Source organism: Artemia sp. Qi Xiang Cuo, chromosome 18, assembly GCF_049724085.1.
Source record: "Artemia sp. Qi Xiang Cuo chromosome 18, ASM4972408v1, whole genome shotgun sequence".
NCBI classification, from domain to species: domain Eukaryota; kingdom Metazoa; phylum Arthropoda; class Branchiopoda; order Anostraca; family Artemiidae; genus Artemia; species Artemia sp. Qi Xiang Cuo.
In genome coordinates, this window is record NC_142811.1 from 6509716 (window position 1) to 6529304 (window position 19589).

The window sequence follows — 19589 nt, forward strand, 5'->3', positions numbered from 1 at the left end:
CGCCGCCCAAAAAAATCGGCGCACCTGGCGGCGCGCCGCCGCCGATACTAAATCACACATTCGCCGCCGTCATGTCGGCGCGGCGCGGCTTCGGGGACTAACAAAAGATAGCATCTAAAAAAGGTTGCCAGCCGTCATGTATGTATTAATATCTACAGAAGTTCATGATCATACCAGTCATATCAACATACCGACAACTAAGTGAAAATGAAATTTTTTTTGCGTTAAGGAGTAAAACATAGAGAAGGTAGGGGAGAAGTAAAATAATTATCAGCCTTATCTTTGTGAAATTGTAAATATTAAGTAATTGTATATTATATACTTTAGGTTAGTCTATTTTAGTTTTATACATACTTTTTAGTTTTTTTTTTACGCTGAAGAGGTCTTGTTAGAAACAGGCAAAATATTCCTTTGATTTTTGTTATTTTTCTTCGTTTTCATTTACTGGCCATATACCCGTTTGTGTTCTTTATATTCATTTCTTTGTGTTCTTTTGTCATGGTTGGTCAGGTCGGCTTTACATCTTTTTTTAGTTTAACACCACACACATCAGGTCAAAGTTGGAACATGCAGCAGTCGTAAGACATCCTGTAAGTCAGTTATCACTTGAGAAGCTAAACGTGATACAAAATGCAGCAATGAGGATTGCATTAGAGCTAGGAAAACGAGTTGAATATCGTTCATGTTACCAGAAAGTGGCTATGAAGACACAGAAACGAGAAGGAATTACACTGAGATATCCAGCAAAAGCATGACGGTCAAATAGAGCAAATCCAGCGAAATCAAGGATTATCAACCAAGGTCTGAATGTGACTGCAAACAATCGCAGAAACCGTTATCAGTTAAACTTTTTTGAAAGATCTTTTCAGATTATCTGCTTAGTTTGACCTAACAGAAATTCTACGAGCTTCAGACATGGCCCTACCTCCATCATAAGAGTGTACTACAAAATTAAGTGGCCAATTGTCATGAAATTTTATGCTTAGCCACTAGCTTCAGGATACTGAACGGTCATTTCAAAAGTTCCTGGAAATCTATACTGATAGATCCAAAATAGTCGATTATAGTCCAGGTGAAGCTGCATTTATTACACAAAAAAAAAAAAAAAAAAAAAAGCCACAGCCGAGCACAAGCTGTCTAAACAAGCGCTGGTTTTTCAAGCTGAAGCGATAGCAGTAAAGAAAACCTAAACGAATATCCATATGTATTTGCTGCTCTGATACCAAGAGTGCAATAGAAGCCATTAACAAAATAAGTAGATAAATGGCCAAGGGAAAAAGCTAGCTGCTAGAGAATTACTCACAGTTCCTACAGGGCAAGAGGTTGTTCGACAGTGGGTTCCAGCTAATGTTAATATACACAGAAATGAACTAGCAGAATGAACGATTGAAGAGATTATAAAAAGCAGCAACAATACCCATTTCATGGAAAATTGTAACCTCTCAAGGAACTGGTTTAAAACGCAAAAACCCAGAAGGAAGTCGTAACAAAACTTTAAAAGGAGAAGCCAACAAGGAGAGAAGAAACCATAGATTTTTGTTTAAGGTCTAGGTATGCAATCATGTCTTGCAAAATTTTGCGGAGAGGAAAGCACTTGTGATCACTGTAACAGCAAAGAGAGTTGTAACAGCAACCAGATGTGTAGAAGGCTAGATAGTGTCACGGAACAGATAAAACAGGCTCCAATTTCATGGCCAGCAAATGTTACTTCGAGGCAGCCTTTCGCTCTGTTACCCTACTCGTTCGTTGTGAAAAATCCTCCAAGTCCCTTGAAACGCAAAATTCCTGTAAGGGCTTTATTCTGTCAAAATATAGAAAGTTAAGTGATTATATGTTTTAGCTAAAGAGAAATAAGAACGAGTACAAAGTCATGGTTAAGTCAAAAGACTCAGCCGAAAGGATTGCAAATGCCATGAAAATAGGAAATAGTTCACAAGACGCTAACATAAAATCAGACGGTTTCTCTGGAGTTGTGCGTTTTATTCCAGACGTGTATGAAGCGGTGGATGTAGCTAATCTGTTCCCAGCATGTGAAAAGGCTAAAGAGATTGGTAAGTCCGGGACATTCAGACTCTACTTCCCGTTAAAAGAAGCTTTGGAAGCAAACATGAAAGATCCTCCATAGATCAGTTTTGAACGTTCGCGCGTAGACGAATTCCACTTCTTACCACGCCGTTGCTACCAATGCCATCTTATAGGCCACATAGCCACCAATTGTCCTAATAATGATGTATGTTTTCAGTGTGCAAGTACTGAACATAATTTTCAGCAGCCGTGCTTGAAGAAAAAACGATATGTTGTATGCCAAGTTTCGGGTCACTCATGCTATTTAGTATCCTGCCCGGAAAATCGGAAATCAATTTCAAAGCAGATCCAACAGATTGCTATGAACACTGAAAGACTTGTCTCTGTTATGTCGTGGAATATTAATCGTGGGGTTTTTCATGTTTTCCACGAGAAAAAGCCCATTCAGTGTAATTTTCAATGTTTTTCGTTTCTGGGGGCGGGGCGGCAGCGAGGAGCCTATCTTTTCGCGTGGCACTAAATTTTGGTAATGGATAGTGTTTTGAATGAAATCCCATTATCAAGGTTACAAGAATTAGAAAGTAGGTCAGTTTTATTTAACTCGGTTTTTCAAGCTCCTTAAGCTCATGATATTGATGATATTTCACCTTCTTTTAATATTCCAACAAATAAATATATATTTTTTAATGAAATAACTCCAAAAAATTCTTGTTTTAGGAGGGCGTCGTTCTGGAATAGCCGGGGATGGGTGAGCGGTTGGGGTGTGATTGAAAAGTTTTTATTTGATTCAGGTATCAGGTACTGATATTTTGTGTCTTATTGAGACTTTCTTAGATGAAAATTCTGCAAATAAAATGGATGTAAAAGAATGCCAATTTTTTTATAGAAATAGAGCCCAGCAAAAACCCGGTGGTTTAGCTGTTTTAATAAAAAATTACATTCATTTTACAGTTTAATATTGAAATGAATTTTGAATGTTGTGTAGTTGAATGTTTTTTGCCTAATAATAAATTTTTTTTATTGTAGTGATATACCGTCCTCCTTCGTCTAGTAAGGTAAATTTCATAAGTAGATTGGAAAATATACTAGTTTACCTTTCAGGTCTTCGTATTCCATTCATGATCCTTGGCAACTTTAGCATAGACCTAATGAGATGTTTACCGTCAGGCCATCATAGGATTGATAATTATCCATTACAGTTTTTAGAATGTTCTTCTTTCTTGTAATTTATACCCGGTTTGTTTTGTCCCGTCACGTGTAGCAGATTTATCTACATTGCTTATTGACAATAGTCTTTCGCTTTATACACAGGGTTTCCAATGCTAGTGATTTATCACTATTTCTAGGTTGTTTTTTTTACATTGCCTAAACAAAAAATCAATGAGTTGCACATAAATCACTAGATTATTGAAGAAAATCACTAAATCAACCAGAGAATCACTCAAATCTAGTAAGTTTTTTAAGTAAATATAATACATGTGAGGCTAAGTCTGTGATTATGGATGAATCGTCATATCATAGCATAATTATGTCGGATGATAAGATTCAAAAGACTTTGATTTGAGATTATTTCCAGAAAGCGAATTTTTTCTCTTACAAATATATATGATTTATAAGTAGCCCTTGGTGGCTTATGAGCAGAGTTTTAGAAGAGAGCGATCTTAATAGATCACTGGATATTTTTTTTTTTTTTATAGAATTTTTAATAAAAAATTCGATCATCATTGTCTTTATAAAAAGTACATCGTCAAAAACTGTCACCAATAAAACCATAGATTAATGAGTCACTCCTGAGATCAATTATTGAAAAGAATCGTCTATATAAGAATGAAATATCCATCTGATTATATTATTATCAGATGATGGATATTGTGAAAAAGAAATTTTGATAATCATTTGAAGAATGTAGATTCACCTAAAAAAAACATGGGATCGAATTAAACATAAGATTGGAAATAATTGTAAAAACATTTACCCAGAATTATCAATAGACAAAAATGGTCTCGAAATAAAGGGACATGAATCTATTGTGGAATCTTACAGTGGTCATTTTGCTTGTACTGGTTCTGATGTTACTTTTGGTCTTGGCTGGACTTCAGCTCATTCATATAAAGAGTACTTTCCTCAATCAGAGGATATGAGTCTATTTTTGGCCACAGTTAGTTTAATCCCCAAAAAATTTATTAAATTTAAAGCGAGGTAATTCGCTAAGTTTGGATGGACTTTCAACTAATGTTTTGAAACACCTTGCATCTCCAATTCATATACCTATTGTTTATACTTTAAATTTGTGTTTTTTTTCTATCTCCTGGTTTCTCTTACCTACTAAATGGAAAAAGCCCAAGTTATCCCACTGTATAAAAAAGGTGAAAAAATTAGTGTTAATAATTATTACAAATTTCTCCTTTGTTAAGATTTTGGAAAAGTTATTACAAAAAAGAATTTTAACTTATTTGGATAAAAAAAATCTTTTAACAAGTAGCAAGTTTAGTTTTAGATCGGGTCGTTCTGCTGAACAAGCAGTTGCAGCCCTTTTGCTGAAAATTAACGATTCATTGAATAACGGTATTTTTTACGATACAAAAAAAAACAACAAAAAACATTTGATACTCTATCATTCCGTTTTGTTTGAAAAACTCTGGAATTCGTGGAAAAGCATTGGCTTTAATGAAGTCATATCTACGAAATCGTGGAATTCAAGTAGAAACCCAAGGCCGTCTGTCTCAGCCTAATTACCTGGATGATATTTGAGTGCCCCGGGGGTCTATACTTGGACCATTACTATTTTTGATGTGTATATAAATGATCTCCCTATTGGCCTATCCTATAAGGATAGCCTAAAAGTAATGTTTGCAGATAATAAAGTGGTATCTGTTGAATCTGAAACCCCTTCATCATTGATTGAAATTTTGGAGGCTGAAATGAATTCAGTCATCCAGTATTTTTTTTTGTATTTGTTTAGTCCTGAACTTGTCTAAGACAGAATTTATGGTTTTTGAAGTTCTAAGCAAGGACTTGCTAAAGTTGGAATTGATGAATTATTTGTTTCTGGGAGTAGAATTAGAAGAGTTAAGACATATAGACATTTGGGGATTATTCTTGATGAGTTTTTATCTTTCTGTACGCATTCCCACCGTCTCCATATAAAATTAGCCCAAAATTTAGGATGTTTAGATTGATCAAAGTATGTTTTTCCTTTTTCAACCATTAAAATTCTTTATCGTTCTTTAATAGAATCATACCCAAGATATCGTCCCATTATTTACCCAAGTACATTTCCTAATCATTTTAAACTTCTCCAGATAATGCAAAATAAAACCATAGAAATTATTGGTACTTTCTTTCATCGTCTTATACGACTTCAAAGTCTTTCAGAAACAGAAACTTTATTTTTATTTCTGCATATATTAAACCTTAGTCAACTTATGGATTTCCAATTGTCGCTATGGAATTATGATATTCGGTCTCCGGCGATTTTTTTTTCTTTTTATGAATCACACATTTTTGTCACCCCCTTTCACTCACTCGCTTCTTCGTCACCTCGTGTTGGAGCGTATAGAATCTCCTCGGTTAATTGCGAAAAAATATAAATTTTCAATAAGATTCCAAATCCCGTTATTACAAATAGGCTTAAATTAAATACTAAATTTAAAAATCTTAAGAACCTTTGTCTCCTGCATTACAGAAACAATAGACAAAATATCTCGCTAGTTTCTCTTCTTTTTTTTACTGGATGACAGTGCTGCCCAGTTTTTTTTGTAGGTATTCATTTCTCTTACTTTAGTTTGCCTATTTTTATCTTTTTAATTGACATTTCCCCGTTAAATTATTGACTAACGAACGATTATTTATTCTGATTTTTCTTTTTCTCCTTTGCCGATTTTCCATTTTTCGTGATTTTCATGATCTTTTTAATCCGATATTCGAATTCGGCCTTTCAGGGCCTGTAATAGTAATTTCTTGAAATACGTAACTTATCCTAATCCTTAACAAGTGAATATCAGAAGAATATAGAGGGGACCTGAGTAAGTACGCAGTCAATAGGGGTCCGAAATTCGTCTAATTACCATGGAGATTAATCTCAAGCTGATTCAAATTCTTTGAAATGAAAATTTTTGAATATGTCCCTATACTTAGATGAAAATAAAAATTAAGAAGAAAATGTATTGTTGACTACATTACAAAATAGCAACACCAATCATTGACACACAGTGAAATAACTTTTTTTTTATTGAGAATACACATTTCTTCTTGTTAATTTGCACATATATATTTAATCATAATCCAGTATGTTGTCCTCTTTAATGTCATAGCAACTCTATCCTTGGGGTTTACTGAAATTATTCTATAAAAAGTCCACATATGACTTCATAAATTTGAATTTGGCAAAGATACACCTAGAAATATATTTTACTCCAGGGTTCTTTGATTTTGAAAATGCTTTTTTTTTGTATCCTAATTGAAAAAAAAAGAAAACTCCAGAAAAATCTTTGCCCACCCCAATACAGGAAAACGTAGGGGGGATGGGGGGTTATCTATTTTTTTTTCCAACGAAAATTCAAAAAGCGGATTTTTTCCAAAAAAATATACGAGAGGGGAGAGGGGGAGGCAATTGCACTATTTCCATTGACTGTGTGTTATTTTCTACATAGGGTGTTGATTAATGAACAAAGATCTTAATTCTATTCTTTTTGTACTGTCGTTTCAGCAACTTTTATACAATCAGTAATTGTTAAAAGAAAGACAACAACTGGATAATTCTATATTTTTGGCTATTCCAAAAATAAGTCTTTTGGAATTAGTCATCTAAAATCTATTTGGGTAGTTAATCTGATTTTGTATATGAAGTAAACCCCACCTTAAAAAGTATTAAGCTCAAAGAGCTACCATTTAATTAAGAAAGACAACACTTATTAAAAAAGAAGCAAATTACTGCCCTGTGCTGCAATGGAGCTGTTGAAAGCTTTTAGCTCGCAGCTCCTTTCCCCTTAGCAGCACCATTTGCAGCCTGAGGAGTTGCAGCCGCCACTTTCTTCGCCCCTTTTACAGATGCAGGCGCTGGCTTACTAACAACTGCTGTTTTTTTTGCTGGAGGCTGTACGGTTTTTGAAGCAGGTCCTGGCTTTTTAGTCCCTACGCTAGGGGCTACTTTGGCTGGAGTCTTTGTAGGTCCTTTAGTAACTGGAAAATTTTTAGCAGTCTTTGGGCCTGGTTTTGCAGCTACAGGCTTGCTTGTTTTCTCTTCAACTTTAGGTTGAGATGTTTCTGACTCTTTCTCGGCACTCTGAGTACCCGGATCGGAGGCTGTCTCTTCATTTTCAGTTTTTACCACGTTAGATTTTTCTTTCTTAGTCACTTCCACGGCTGGGATGTCCTCTTTCGTCTTGACTTGCTGATTTAACCCTTCTTCCCCCTTTTCCGAATCAGCTCCCTTTTTTTGACTAGAATCCATCTCCTTTATACTAGTCGTTTCCCCGCCTGGAATATCTTCTTTCACCTCGACTTTCTGTATTTTCGGATTTAAACCATCCTCTTCTTTTTCTGAATCAGTTCTATCTCTTTTCCGGTTAGACTCTACCTCCTCCTTCTCCTCACTACGGGCTTCTTGAGAAATATATTCATCGTTATCAGTTTCATCACGTTTTTTGGTACCTCGACGCTTCCAGTTGCCATCATCATCACTTCCATCATCATCACCCTAAAAAAAAAGTTATTTTCTGTCAAGTTTTATAAACACTTACAAAAATTACAACCAGCCTAAAGGTATTTTAAGTATTGATACAAATAATTCTAGCTAATTAACACAATTAATTATCGTAGCTTGATTAGCGTTCACCTTAAAATCATGGTTACAGCGAAAGCAACCAAATAAAGAAAGAGCCAAGACTTGTATTAACAATAAATTTAAAACATATAAAAAAAAGCAAAAATTTCAGCTGATTCAGGAATGGTAACAACTATTTCGATTAGTCATAATAGTAGCCGAAAATGTTGTTTTGGAAACAAATTTATGGGAATTTCGAAAAATAGCACAAAACCCAAGGCTGCCTCCAGGATTTTTTTTGGGGGAGGGGGGAGGGGGGGGTTGCTAAAAAACTAAAAACGCATCAAAAATTTGTCTATGTATATTTTTGTTACATTTCTACAGGTCAGGAATTTTTTTTTGGGAGGGGAACAGGGAGGGGGGTTCTAACCCTAGAGCCCCCCCCCCCATATACATCCTTGCAGAAACCCCTAGAAGATGGCGTCTGATTAAAACGAAAAAATACACCAAGAATCACCACTGCCGAAAATCCCCTACAAAAAACTTAAGACCTCCATCTCGAACAAAAGAAAACATTTGTAATACAATTAGTTTTCAGTAAAGCTCCAATGACGCAGTAGTCTTCAGGTTTTAAAGTTAGGAAAGGAGGCAGTAGCAAAACTCTTGTTTGTACGGATTTTTTTTTTTTTCGTTTTCAGATTTACTTATTCATTTATATTAGTACCCGTTGTATGTTTGTTTGCTATGATTGTTTATTGAATTTCTGTTCGATTTGAGTTTCATTTATTCTTTAATAGTAATTTCTGATCGTTTTGAGTTTGAACTATTATAGAAGTTAATTTCTGCTACTCTTAAGTTTAATATGGCTTTTTACTTTTTTCTGAAAACTTCTATTTCGGAACGTTTAATTAATAAAAAAAAAGACTTAAACTATTTTGAATAAAGAAAATTTACAACATTGCACTTTTCAAAACACAGATAGGGAAGAATGAAGAGACAGAGATTAGGACTGGCAGAAATTGTTTCAAAGCATACTTTTGGAATTTTACAAAAAGGAAACAGAGGAAATGACATAAAACAGATACAAATCCAACATTGACAAAAAGCCCGGAATATATTGAACGTCATATCAATGTATATTTAATGGAAGAAGAGACATCCTAAGGTACAGGGTAGCCGTACCCAGGATTTTTTTCGGAGGTTTTACTAAAAAAAAATCGGGGGGGGGGGGGGGGTTACAAAAAAAAAATAAAAAAAAAAAACATACAAAATTTGTTTGTATCCGTTTTTGTTACGCTTTTACGAGTCAGACAAACATTTTGGGGGGAAGGGGGGTTCAAACCCCCCTCTGGGTACGGCCCTGTACTTTACAAAAAACCAACAAAGAGAAAAATCTCAAAAAAAAAAAAAAAAAAAAAAAAAAAAAAAACAAAACGATACAGTGGCCCGGGGGGATAAAAGGAAAAAAAAAAAAAAAAAAAAACGCGGATATTTCGCATTTAGACAAAAAAGGCGTATTCAGCAAGAAAGAAACACAAAAAAAAACAACAAAAAAAACAAGATAAAACTAAAAACCAATAAAACCACCCCCAAAAAAAACAAAAATGTACAAACGGCGCAAACTAATCCACGTAGGGAAAAGATGCTAAAATAGAGTTACTTCAGTGAGGACACCAGAGTAACTGAGGAAAAATAAAAAAACTGTAAATTACTGACCAATCACTGACAATTACTGTAAATTACTGTAAAAATGACCAATCAACTTGTAATCAAAAACCTTAAAAAGGTTTTGAAAAATGGCTCTACAGAACGCAGATCAAGGTCATAAAACATAGGCTGATTGATTGTTTGCAGTGATTAGCACTGCAGTGCTACATTGCTGCAGCGGTTCTTTCAGTGGCGGATCCAGGGGAGGGGCGATGGGGGCGCGCGCCCCCCAAACATAGTCTAAAGTAGTGTAATTAAGTTAATGCAACTTTACGTTAATTAAACTTAGTCCTAACGCAAGTTGACATTACAATATCCTTGGATATGACCCACACGGGTTGTTTTTATCTCGTATCTTATGTTTAAAACAATTAACCTTAAAATTAAACGAAAAAATAGTTACCATTCCTGAATCAGCTTAAATGGCTTTCAACTGATTTTTTTTTTCTTTAGAACGCAGTACTGAATTTTCGGTTACAACAAGCTAGAGTTCGTTCTTTACTAAGTTTTAACTATTTGAATCCTCATCCAACAAAAACTTTCCGACTCGTAGAAAAATTAAAATAATGTATATTTTTGGAAGCAAGTTTTTGATACAAAATTAGTTAGAAAAAGTCCTTCAAAAGGCGTCAAAAGTTTGTTTATACATACGTTACGTTTCCAAGAGTCGGATATATATTTTTTTTTTGAGGGGGGGGGGGAGCGGTTCAAACCCTTTAGCCCCCCCCCCTTTCCACAAGAAACAAAAATATCTTGAGAAAACATTTCCATTTGAAGGTGATTTAAGAACCGTAACAACTATTTCGGTTAATAGTAACAGTAAACGTTTTATTGCGGAAATAAATCTATAGTTTTTCTTAGCCTTTTAATTGGGGTCCCCAATTGCCATCAAATGGCTCCCTGAATTGACAGACTACTTGAAATACTCTTACTCTATGCCTATCTATCTTAGTTCTGCCCTAGGATGGATGATAAGACTATCTATCTACAAGTGAAATGACATCAATTTTATACAATTCTGAAAAGCTATGCCAGCTTTGCCTCTCACTGAGGCTATCTGTCTTGGCTTTACTCCAATTAGCCATGGCTCTCAAGTTTTTCATCACTTCCACCAAGTTGATTTTCGTTCAAATACAGAAAGGAGTTCCATCTAATCTATTTTGACAACACTGTCCCAATGTTGACTATCCATGCACATAAGTGAAACTTGGAACCAACAAAGCCTTGTTTTCAGGTCACCCACATCCAACAAGGAGTTCAATACGGGTTGTGTAGATTAGTGTTTTGAGTGCCGTGTTAAACACGGAGAATGTTTTCTCTGAACCCGTGTTCAATCATGCTATTCTAGCGCATTACAATTGGAAAGAAACCATGTCCAACACGTTTAGAATCCGTAAGATGAAAATGTTTTAAACTTTTGCTACGTTAAACACGGAGAACCAGAAAACAATTTGTTTCGAGCCCGCTCAAAATAAGCTTCAAAACCGATGCCTAAAAACACAACTCAAGACAACCTAAAATGATTAAAGATTAGCAAATTATTAATTTTATAATCAACATATGATTTTAAAAAATGCCAATAAGTACCCTTGTAGCGGTGTAGCTGAAGAAGCCATACCTGCCATTTAGGGGGTCTCAGGTTCAATCCCTACACGATACAATGGAAAAAAATAATCTATTATAAACCATATACAATTTTTGATAAAATGTTTGATAACAAAATTAGTTAGAAGAAGTCCTTCAAAAGGCGTCAAAAGTTTGTTTATATATACGTTACGTTTCAAAGAGTCGGATAATTTTTTTTTGGGGGGGGGGAGGGGGAGGGGGAGCGGTTCAAACCCTGTAGCCCCCCCCTTTGATACGGTTCTGGCCAATTAGCCGTAACTATATCTGCTTATTCCATTTTGTTAACCAATCCTAACATTATTCCTTAACAAAAACTACTTGGCTTCTTGTTTTATTATAACCAGAAGTTTACAGACGCATTAAAAAAAAAAAAAAAAAAAAAAAAAAAAAATCTTGTGAGAAAACATTTCCATTTGAAGGTGATTTAAGAACCGTAACAACTATTTCGGTTAATAGTAACAGTAAACCTTTTATTGCGGAAATAAATCTATAGTTTTTCTTATAGCCTTTTAATTGGGGTCCCCAATTGCCATCAAATGGCTCCCTGAACTGACATACTACTTGAAATACTCTTACTCTATGCCTATCTACCTTAGTTCTGCCCTAGGATGGATCCCTGCCCTAGGATTGACTATCCATGCACATAAGTGAAGCTTGGAACCAACAAAGCCTTGTTTTCAGGTCACCCACACCCAAACAAGGAGTTCAATACGGGTTGTGCAGACTAGTGTTTTGAGTGCCGTGTTAAACACGGTGAATGTTTTCTCTGAACCCATGTTCAATCATGCTATTCTAGCGCATTATAATTCTAAAGAAACCATGTCCAACACGTTTAGAACCCGTAAGATGAAAACGTTTTAAAGTTTTGCTAGGTTAAACACGGAAAACATGCTGAAAACACAACTCAAGACAACCCAAAATGATTAAAGATAGCAAATTATTAATTTTATAATCAACATATGATTTAAAAAAAAATGCTAATCCCCTATTAGCGGTGTAGCGGAAGAAGCCATGCCTGCCATTTAGGGGGTCTTCGGTTCAATCCTTACACGATACAATGGGGAAAAGTAATCTATTATATAACTTATACAATTTTTGATACATTTTTGATACAAAAATAGTTAGAAAAAGTCCTTCAAAAGGCGTCAAAAGTTTGTTTATATATACGTTACGTTTCCAAGAGTCGGATATATATATTTTTTTTTTTGGGGGGGGGGGGGGAGCGGTTCAAACCCTGTAGCCCCACCCTTCGATACGGTCCTGGTCAATTAGCCGTAACTATATGCTTATTCCTTTTTGTTAACCAATCCTAAGATTATTCCTTAACAAAAACTACTTGGCTTCTTTTTTTATTATAACCAGAAGTTTAAAGACGCATTTTGAAGAAAAAAAAAAAAAAAAAAAAAAAAAAAATCTTGTGAGAAAACATTTCCATTTGAAGGTGATTTAAGAACCGTAACAACTATTTCGGTTAATAGTAACAGTAAACGTTTTATTGCGGAAATAAATCTATAGGTTTTCTTATAGCCTTTTAATTGGGGTCCCCAATTGCCATCAAATGGCTCCCTGAAATGACAGACTACTTGAAATACTCTTACTCTATGGCTATCTACCTTAGTTCTGCCCTAGGATGGATGGTAAGACTATCTATCTACAAGTGAAATGACATCAATTTTATACAATTCTGAAAAGCTATGCCAGCTTTGCGTCTCTCTGAGACTATCTGTCTTGGCTTTACTCCAATTAGCCATGGCTCTCAAGTCTTTCATCACTTCCACCAAGTTGATTTTAGTTCAAAAAAGAAAGGAGTTCCATCTAATCTATTTTGACAACACTGTCCCAATGTTGACTATCCATGCACATAAGTGAAACTTGGAACCAACAAAGCCTTGTTTTCAGGTCACCCACATCCAACAAAGAGTCCAACATGGGTTGTGCAGATTATCGTTTTGAGTGCCGCGTTAAACATGGTGAATGTTTTCTCTGAACCCGTGTTCAATCATGCTATTCTAGCGCATTACAATTCTAAAGAAACCATGTCCAACACGTTTAGAACCCGTAAGATGAAAACGTTTTAAAGTTTTGCTAGGTGAAACACGGAGAACCAGAAAACAATTTGTATCGAGCCCGCTCAAAAGAAGTTTCAAACTCGATGCCTAAAAACACAACTCAAGAGAACCCAAACTGATTAAAGATAGCAAATTATTAATTTTATAATCAACATATGATTTAAAAAAAATGCTAATAAGTACCCTTGTAGCGGTGTAGCGGAAGAAGCCATACCTGCCATTTAGGGGGTCTTAGGTTCAATCCCTACACGATACAATGGGAATGCTCTTTGTCATTTCGCAATACTACATGGTTTTATTCTTCGAACACAGGACCATAACCTCTAGCGAAATTTGCTAGTTGTCCTGTAGTTTCAACCCCAGAGAGATTAACATTCTCTGACAGTTCTTTAAACTTTAGGAAAAATTGAGTCCATTGATTTTTAACACCTATTGCAACTTCACTAGCAGCTTTATTACCTTGAACCCATATCCGGGTATAGTCCATAGCTGCTAAGTAAGTGTGAGCCATTGGGAAAGACTATACCCGGATGGGTATAGTGCATGGGTTGTGCAGATTATCGTTTTGAGTGCCGCGTTAAACATGGTGAATGTTTTCTCTGAACCCGTGTTCAATCATGCTATTCTAGCGCATTACAATTCTAAAGAAACCATGTCCAACACGTTTAGAACCCGTAAGATGAAAACGTTTTAAAGTTTTGCTAGGTGAAACACGGAGAACCAGAAAACAATTTGTATCGAGCCCGCTCAAAAGAAGTTTCAAACTCGATGCCTAAAAACACAACTCCAGACAACCCAAAATGATTAAATATAGCAAATTATTAATTTTATAATCAACATATGATTTTAAAAAAATGCTAAGAAGTACCCTTGTAGCAGTGTAGTGGAAGAAGCCATACCTTTATTTAGGGGATCTCAAGTTGGATCCCTACACGATACAAGGGGAAAATTCTTTATTACAATTCCTTAATAACTTTTTTTTACAACAAGATCCCGTGCCTCAGCAAACTGACGTTTACTACCATTTTGATCGACAAAACACCGGTTTTTACGCAAAGAGGGTCAAAATGCCGCGAATGGCCAATCTGGCCAAATTGACCATTGACAAAAATGGCTCTACAGAACGCAGATCAAGGTCATAAATCATAGGCTGATTGATTGTTTGCAGTGATTAGCACTGCAGTGCTACAGTGCTGCAGCGGTTGTTGCAGTGGCAGATCCAGGGGAGGGGCAATGAGCGCACGTGCCCCCCTAACATAGTCTAAAGTAGTGTAATTAACTTAACGCAACTTTACGTTAATTAAACTTACTCCTAACGCAAGTTTATCGGGTCAACCTATTTTGCCCCCCCCCCCCCCTAAAAAAAATCCTGGATCCACCACTGGGTTGTTGCTAGATCATCGGCAGATGATTATCTTTTTAAGTAATTTAATTATATGTCACACACAGGAAAATGTCTTCGGCTTTTTTTTCGTTGGAATCTAGCAAAGAATATGCTAAAAGGAGTCAGGCAGCAGAATCACTGGATATAGGACATCATACCCCAGCAATGTTCAAAAGATACGTGTTTTATATCGTCTTTTCTCAAAAGATACGTGCATTGTATTGTCTTGTATGTGAAGAAGCTGTTATTTGTCAGTTGCATTACCTTTTAAACATCACGTTTTATTAGCTACAAAAGGCCATATATATATATATCGTAATTTCGTTTCAAATGCGCCATTAAATAACTCCCTATTATATTCCAGTGCCCTACTGGCACTGGAATATAAAAAAAAGTGGGAAAAAAAAGAGGACACATCACTGCTACCCGTACAAAAACTGATTTTTCTTGTTGTCCAAGCCAGGAGATTGCAAGTTTCTTGTATGGGGTTTTCGGCCACGGCAATTCCAGTGGGGTTCTTTCTTATTTCGATTTATCGCTGTTTTTTTTAGAGGCTTTAGAAACTAGAATATTTTTGAAATTTCCATAAATTTGTTTTGTAAATATCATTTCATAATTAAGACTAATCACGATGATAGTAACCATTTCTGAATCAGCTACAAAATTGCAATTTTTTTTAATTTAAATGGACAATACTTTTTTTTAGCTATGCGTATACTACTCTCACTTTTACGCTACATTTCTTTTGGCAATATTAAAAATAATAATAATAATAATTCAGATTTGGAAAATTTCAGTTTGTCTATAACAATTAAAGGCAGAAAGTAAAAAATTAATAATAAAGGGGTGATGGCCCCATTGACTTCCAGTTAATAAAGGTAGACCACACTGGAAACATATTTTTATTAAAAGGGAATCTTCAGTAGGAAAAATCATTTAAAAGTCTTCTACTTCAAATCATATTTCTTTGTTACTAGTTGCGTATTAACATTATTTCCTTACAAATTCTTTTTTAAATATATTTTCATATTTCATACAAAATAATAATATTTATATTTTATATATTACATTCACAATTTACTAAACTGGTCTTAGAAAATATCTATTTGTTTATTGAAAAACCAGCCAACCCAAAAAACATCAAGACGGTTGATTGAAAGGTAACGTAAAAAAAAAAAAAAAAAAAAAAAAAAAAAAAAAAAAAAAAACAAACTATAACAACTAACCTGACAGAGAAAACAAAAAGGAATACAAAAAATAAATAAATAAAATAAAATCACTACATCATGCAAAATATTTAACTCGACCAAAATACAACAGGATTTTTTCCCCTTCTGAGAAGCCTTCTTAATTAACTTTTTAAATATGGGTTTGAATTATTTTGATCATGAATTTCAATCTCAATCTATAGCACAATCCAAATCATAACTTAATTACAATTATTTACGAACATAATTATTTTAGTTATAATCATTTAAATTGTCTTGGGGATCGTCTCGTTGCGATTGTACTACGATCCCTATGCGCCAGCAATGGCTCAAGAGGATCTTTATCCGTTTTTTAATTATTTAATTTACAACTTAATCATGGGCGTAGGCAGCATGTTGTGTAGGGGGGGGGGGGAGGGATCTTACTAATACTTCCTGAGGTCCTTTTATTCTGCACTGATATCAGTTATACATATTTTTATCAGTTTTATTCTACACTGAGGACGGTCAAGCGGAGGTTTTGACCGAAATATTTGCATAATTTTTCATTTTTTTCAGTGGCTGTTAATTGTCCTCGTTTTCTTCCTTTCTTCGCGATTTTTTGTTTTTTCCATGTTCTACTTTTCCTGCAACAGTATAACATAAGAGACCCACTTTCCTATTTCCAATTTCCAGAAAACATAAACACCACAAAAGCGATTTGACACAAATCACATTATGGTTAGATTACAGCTTCTTCTAAGAATTCAACTCAAAAGTTTACAGTTGGGCAAAATTAAATATTAAAATTGGTATAGGGGAGACCGGCCCACGTCTAGCCAAAGCAAACAGTTTCAATACAAAACCCTATGGGGCTTCTGGAGGATTATAAACGCTCTGACAGATTGCAGTGTATTTTTTTAAAAAGTCTGACCTTAATTAATACTTTTACCAAAAATTTCAGATTGGATCAGGTTTTATGGTGATTAACTCTGGAATTTTGTTCAATTTTGTCTGAAAGCCTACGCCTAGTTACGAATACTAGAAAACTCGCGTTGTAAACTCACATTGTATTCTCCTATTATTTGACTGTTTTTGGCAGCTTCCGAGACGTGCCATCTTCACCAGTTTGCTGTTAGTATTTTTTCATCCGGTGGGATAGTGAACTCCCATGTTCGGCCACAATACCCAGGGTAAATTCGCCATGCCGTACCAAGGTGTCCAAAAGTGGGCTATCCTTGTAAAAGCTGTGTAAACAGCATATTTAAAGGTTGAAGGCAAGCTTAATGACCAAAACTGTGTTATTTCTGGCGTTGTTTAATCCTGTCAGAACAGTAGGTGAACTGAAGTTTTTTTTTTTCTGTTAAATTTCATTCAAGATAAAATGATTAAAAGTAAAAGAGAAGAGAAAAGAAAAAAAGGTGGCTGTGATCCAGAAGAAAATAAAATAGTAGTTTTTTCTGTCTTATTCTACAACAAGTCAGTTGGGTTCTCTGGAAGTACCATGGGTGTCCCTAGAGGAACGCTGTAAGACTACATAAAAAAAAGTTGAGAAGCTGAATATCCCTCTAAAAAGTCTGGACCTGAATTTCCTTACACCCTGTTACAACCCATGATCAATATTTACAGAGGAACAAGCCAAAAGACTAAAAACTTGCTTGAAAACAATAGCTTATATGCTTTTGACTGCATTCCCCAAGAAGTTTGTAAGATAGTCTACACTTAGGCAATTATTAAAAGCTTAAAAATACTATATAATAGTACCGCAAAGGCAGTGAAAACAGTCGGGAAATTGCATGTGAAGACTAATACTTAGGTTTTATCGATTTATTTAAAAGTCCATCAGTAGAAACTTCAATAAGTACAAGCCTATGACGGACAACTACTTTCAACTGTCACAGTGTAGGAGCTTTCTTTAACAACCTGGATTGAGGCCTATATAAACACATGTTCAGACCACAAGACATTGGAAGTTTTGACGAATCGAAAAAATCCACAAGCCTGGTAAAATCATTGCACAGCGAGGCCAGAAGTAAGTAGGGAAGGTCACGTCGGCAGAAAGAGGTCAGTTGACCACGATTTGTGCTGGTGTTAATGTATTGGGAACACAGTCCCTCTACTTATTTCCCCACAAAAACAGTGTCCGGAAATTTTACTCAGGGGCGCTTTACCAGGAACCATCATGATCAGCTCAGAAAATACTCCTAGCTGGATGACTGCCCCTCACTTATCGTTTTACTTTCAGCATTTTATCAAGGACGTCAGACCCAAAATATCAACAGGAAAAAAATAAGAAAAGCTTAGAACTACTCACTGACCCCCTCCATGAAAAAATATTTTGATGCTAGGATAAAAGCTGTATTTTCCGAAAAGCACTAGTTCTGGAACAGAAGAAAGTCAGACAAGTGAAAAGACTAAAAAGCAAAAGGCGTGTCTCTGGCAACAAGAGTTACAGTTAGAGTGACGATTCTGACGTAGATGATCCTGTATGCAACAACTCTTCAGACCCCAGCATAGACATTGAAGACAAGCCCCGTACCAGCAACTTCTAATTTTACACTGAGAAAATCAAGGCTGGTGATTACATTCTGATTCAGCTGAAGAGCAAGAAAGGCAATTATGTTCACAATGTTATCATTATCAAAAGTAGCAACTGAAGAACTTAAGGTCCTCTTTTGGAAGAAGACTGGAGCAAGAGACTTTGCGCTAACTGACGAGATGAATAGTGTCTTAAAGACAGAAGTTGAAATAAAACTTCCACCACTGAAAGGTAGAACACTAAGATTAGCGGAGCGGCTTACTTTTGGTGTTGACGAGTCAATGTATAATTTGAAATTAATACTCTTTATTTTTTTTTAAACCTTAATGAAATTCATTTTTTAGTTTTTTATGCTGACCATATTCTTTCTTAATTTTATAGCCGAAAAACAAGCTTTAATGTTCCCCTGGTCACTTTTCTTTTTCTTTTGTCCGGTGGCCAAACGTAAGGCAGAGACGACTGAAGCAGTGCCGGGATGGCCCAGGTTTGGCACTCTTGACCACTTGGATAGAGAGGCATCCAGGTGGAAAAATGGCGGAGTATTTCTAATTGTCTTTTTCAAGGATGGTATTGAATGAGTTACTTTGACATGCTCAGCAACTTCTTATCGCTTGAATCAATTCATGGAGAATTAAACAAGTCAAAATCAGTCGATCGTGGGCCAGTCTCCTATCTATATATTGGACCGAAAATCAATATTGAAGATCGAAATGTAAATGTTGATATCGCAAACGATATTTGGAAATTTCTGTGTATTTCCAGCTTTTTTAACCACCTACCAGGTAACATCCAACAAAAAATTCCAACATACGAAAAGTTCTCGCTAATATCTATCGTAAATTTGAAGTTCTGGGGGGGGGGGGGGGGGTAGGGCAGCTGCTCCCCCTCCTGCCCCCCCCCCCCTCCCTACGCCCATGAACTTAATCAGATTTCAAACGTTTTAACAGTTTTAACCACAATCACGATCGTTTTAAATATAATTATAGGCCCGTTCTTTTGCACTAAGATCTTACATCTAAGATCTCACATCTTTCTTCAAAGATTTCCGTTCTTTCAACTCATCTTTGTTCTAAGATCTTACAGCTCACTGATGTTAGCAAAATGTGTGAAATACGCCATCTTTCTGCTATATAGAACAATGATGATATACTCATCATTGTTCTTAGACCGCTGATCAAAGCTGAATGATGAAAGACGTTTGCAAAAGAACGCTATAAGATGTTAGTGCTAAGATTTCACTTTTAAGCGTTCTTTGTCAAAAGATGTAAGACCTTAGCACAAAAATGAG

The 19589-nt window shown here is 35.5% G+C and overlaps 1 protein-coding gene across 1 annotated transcript in view; it reads right to left on the minus strand.

The window, feature by feature from the left end:
* Positions 1–6175: 6175 nt before the first annotated feature.
* The window catches only part of LOC148941148 (uncharacterized), a 45284-nt gene continuing 31870 nt past the window's right edge, over positions 6176–19589 (minus strand). Inside the window, exon 9 of the mRNA XM_089103792.1 lies at positions 6176–7723. Within this exon, the coding sequence (XP_088959918.1) occupies positions 6992–7723 (732 nt within the window). The 3' untranslated portion in view covers positions 6176–6991. The remainder of the gene's footprint in view (positions 7724–19589) is intronic.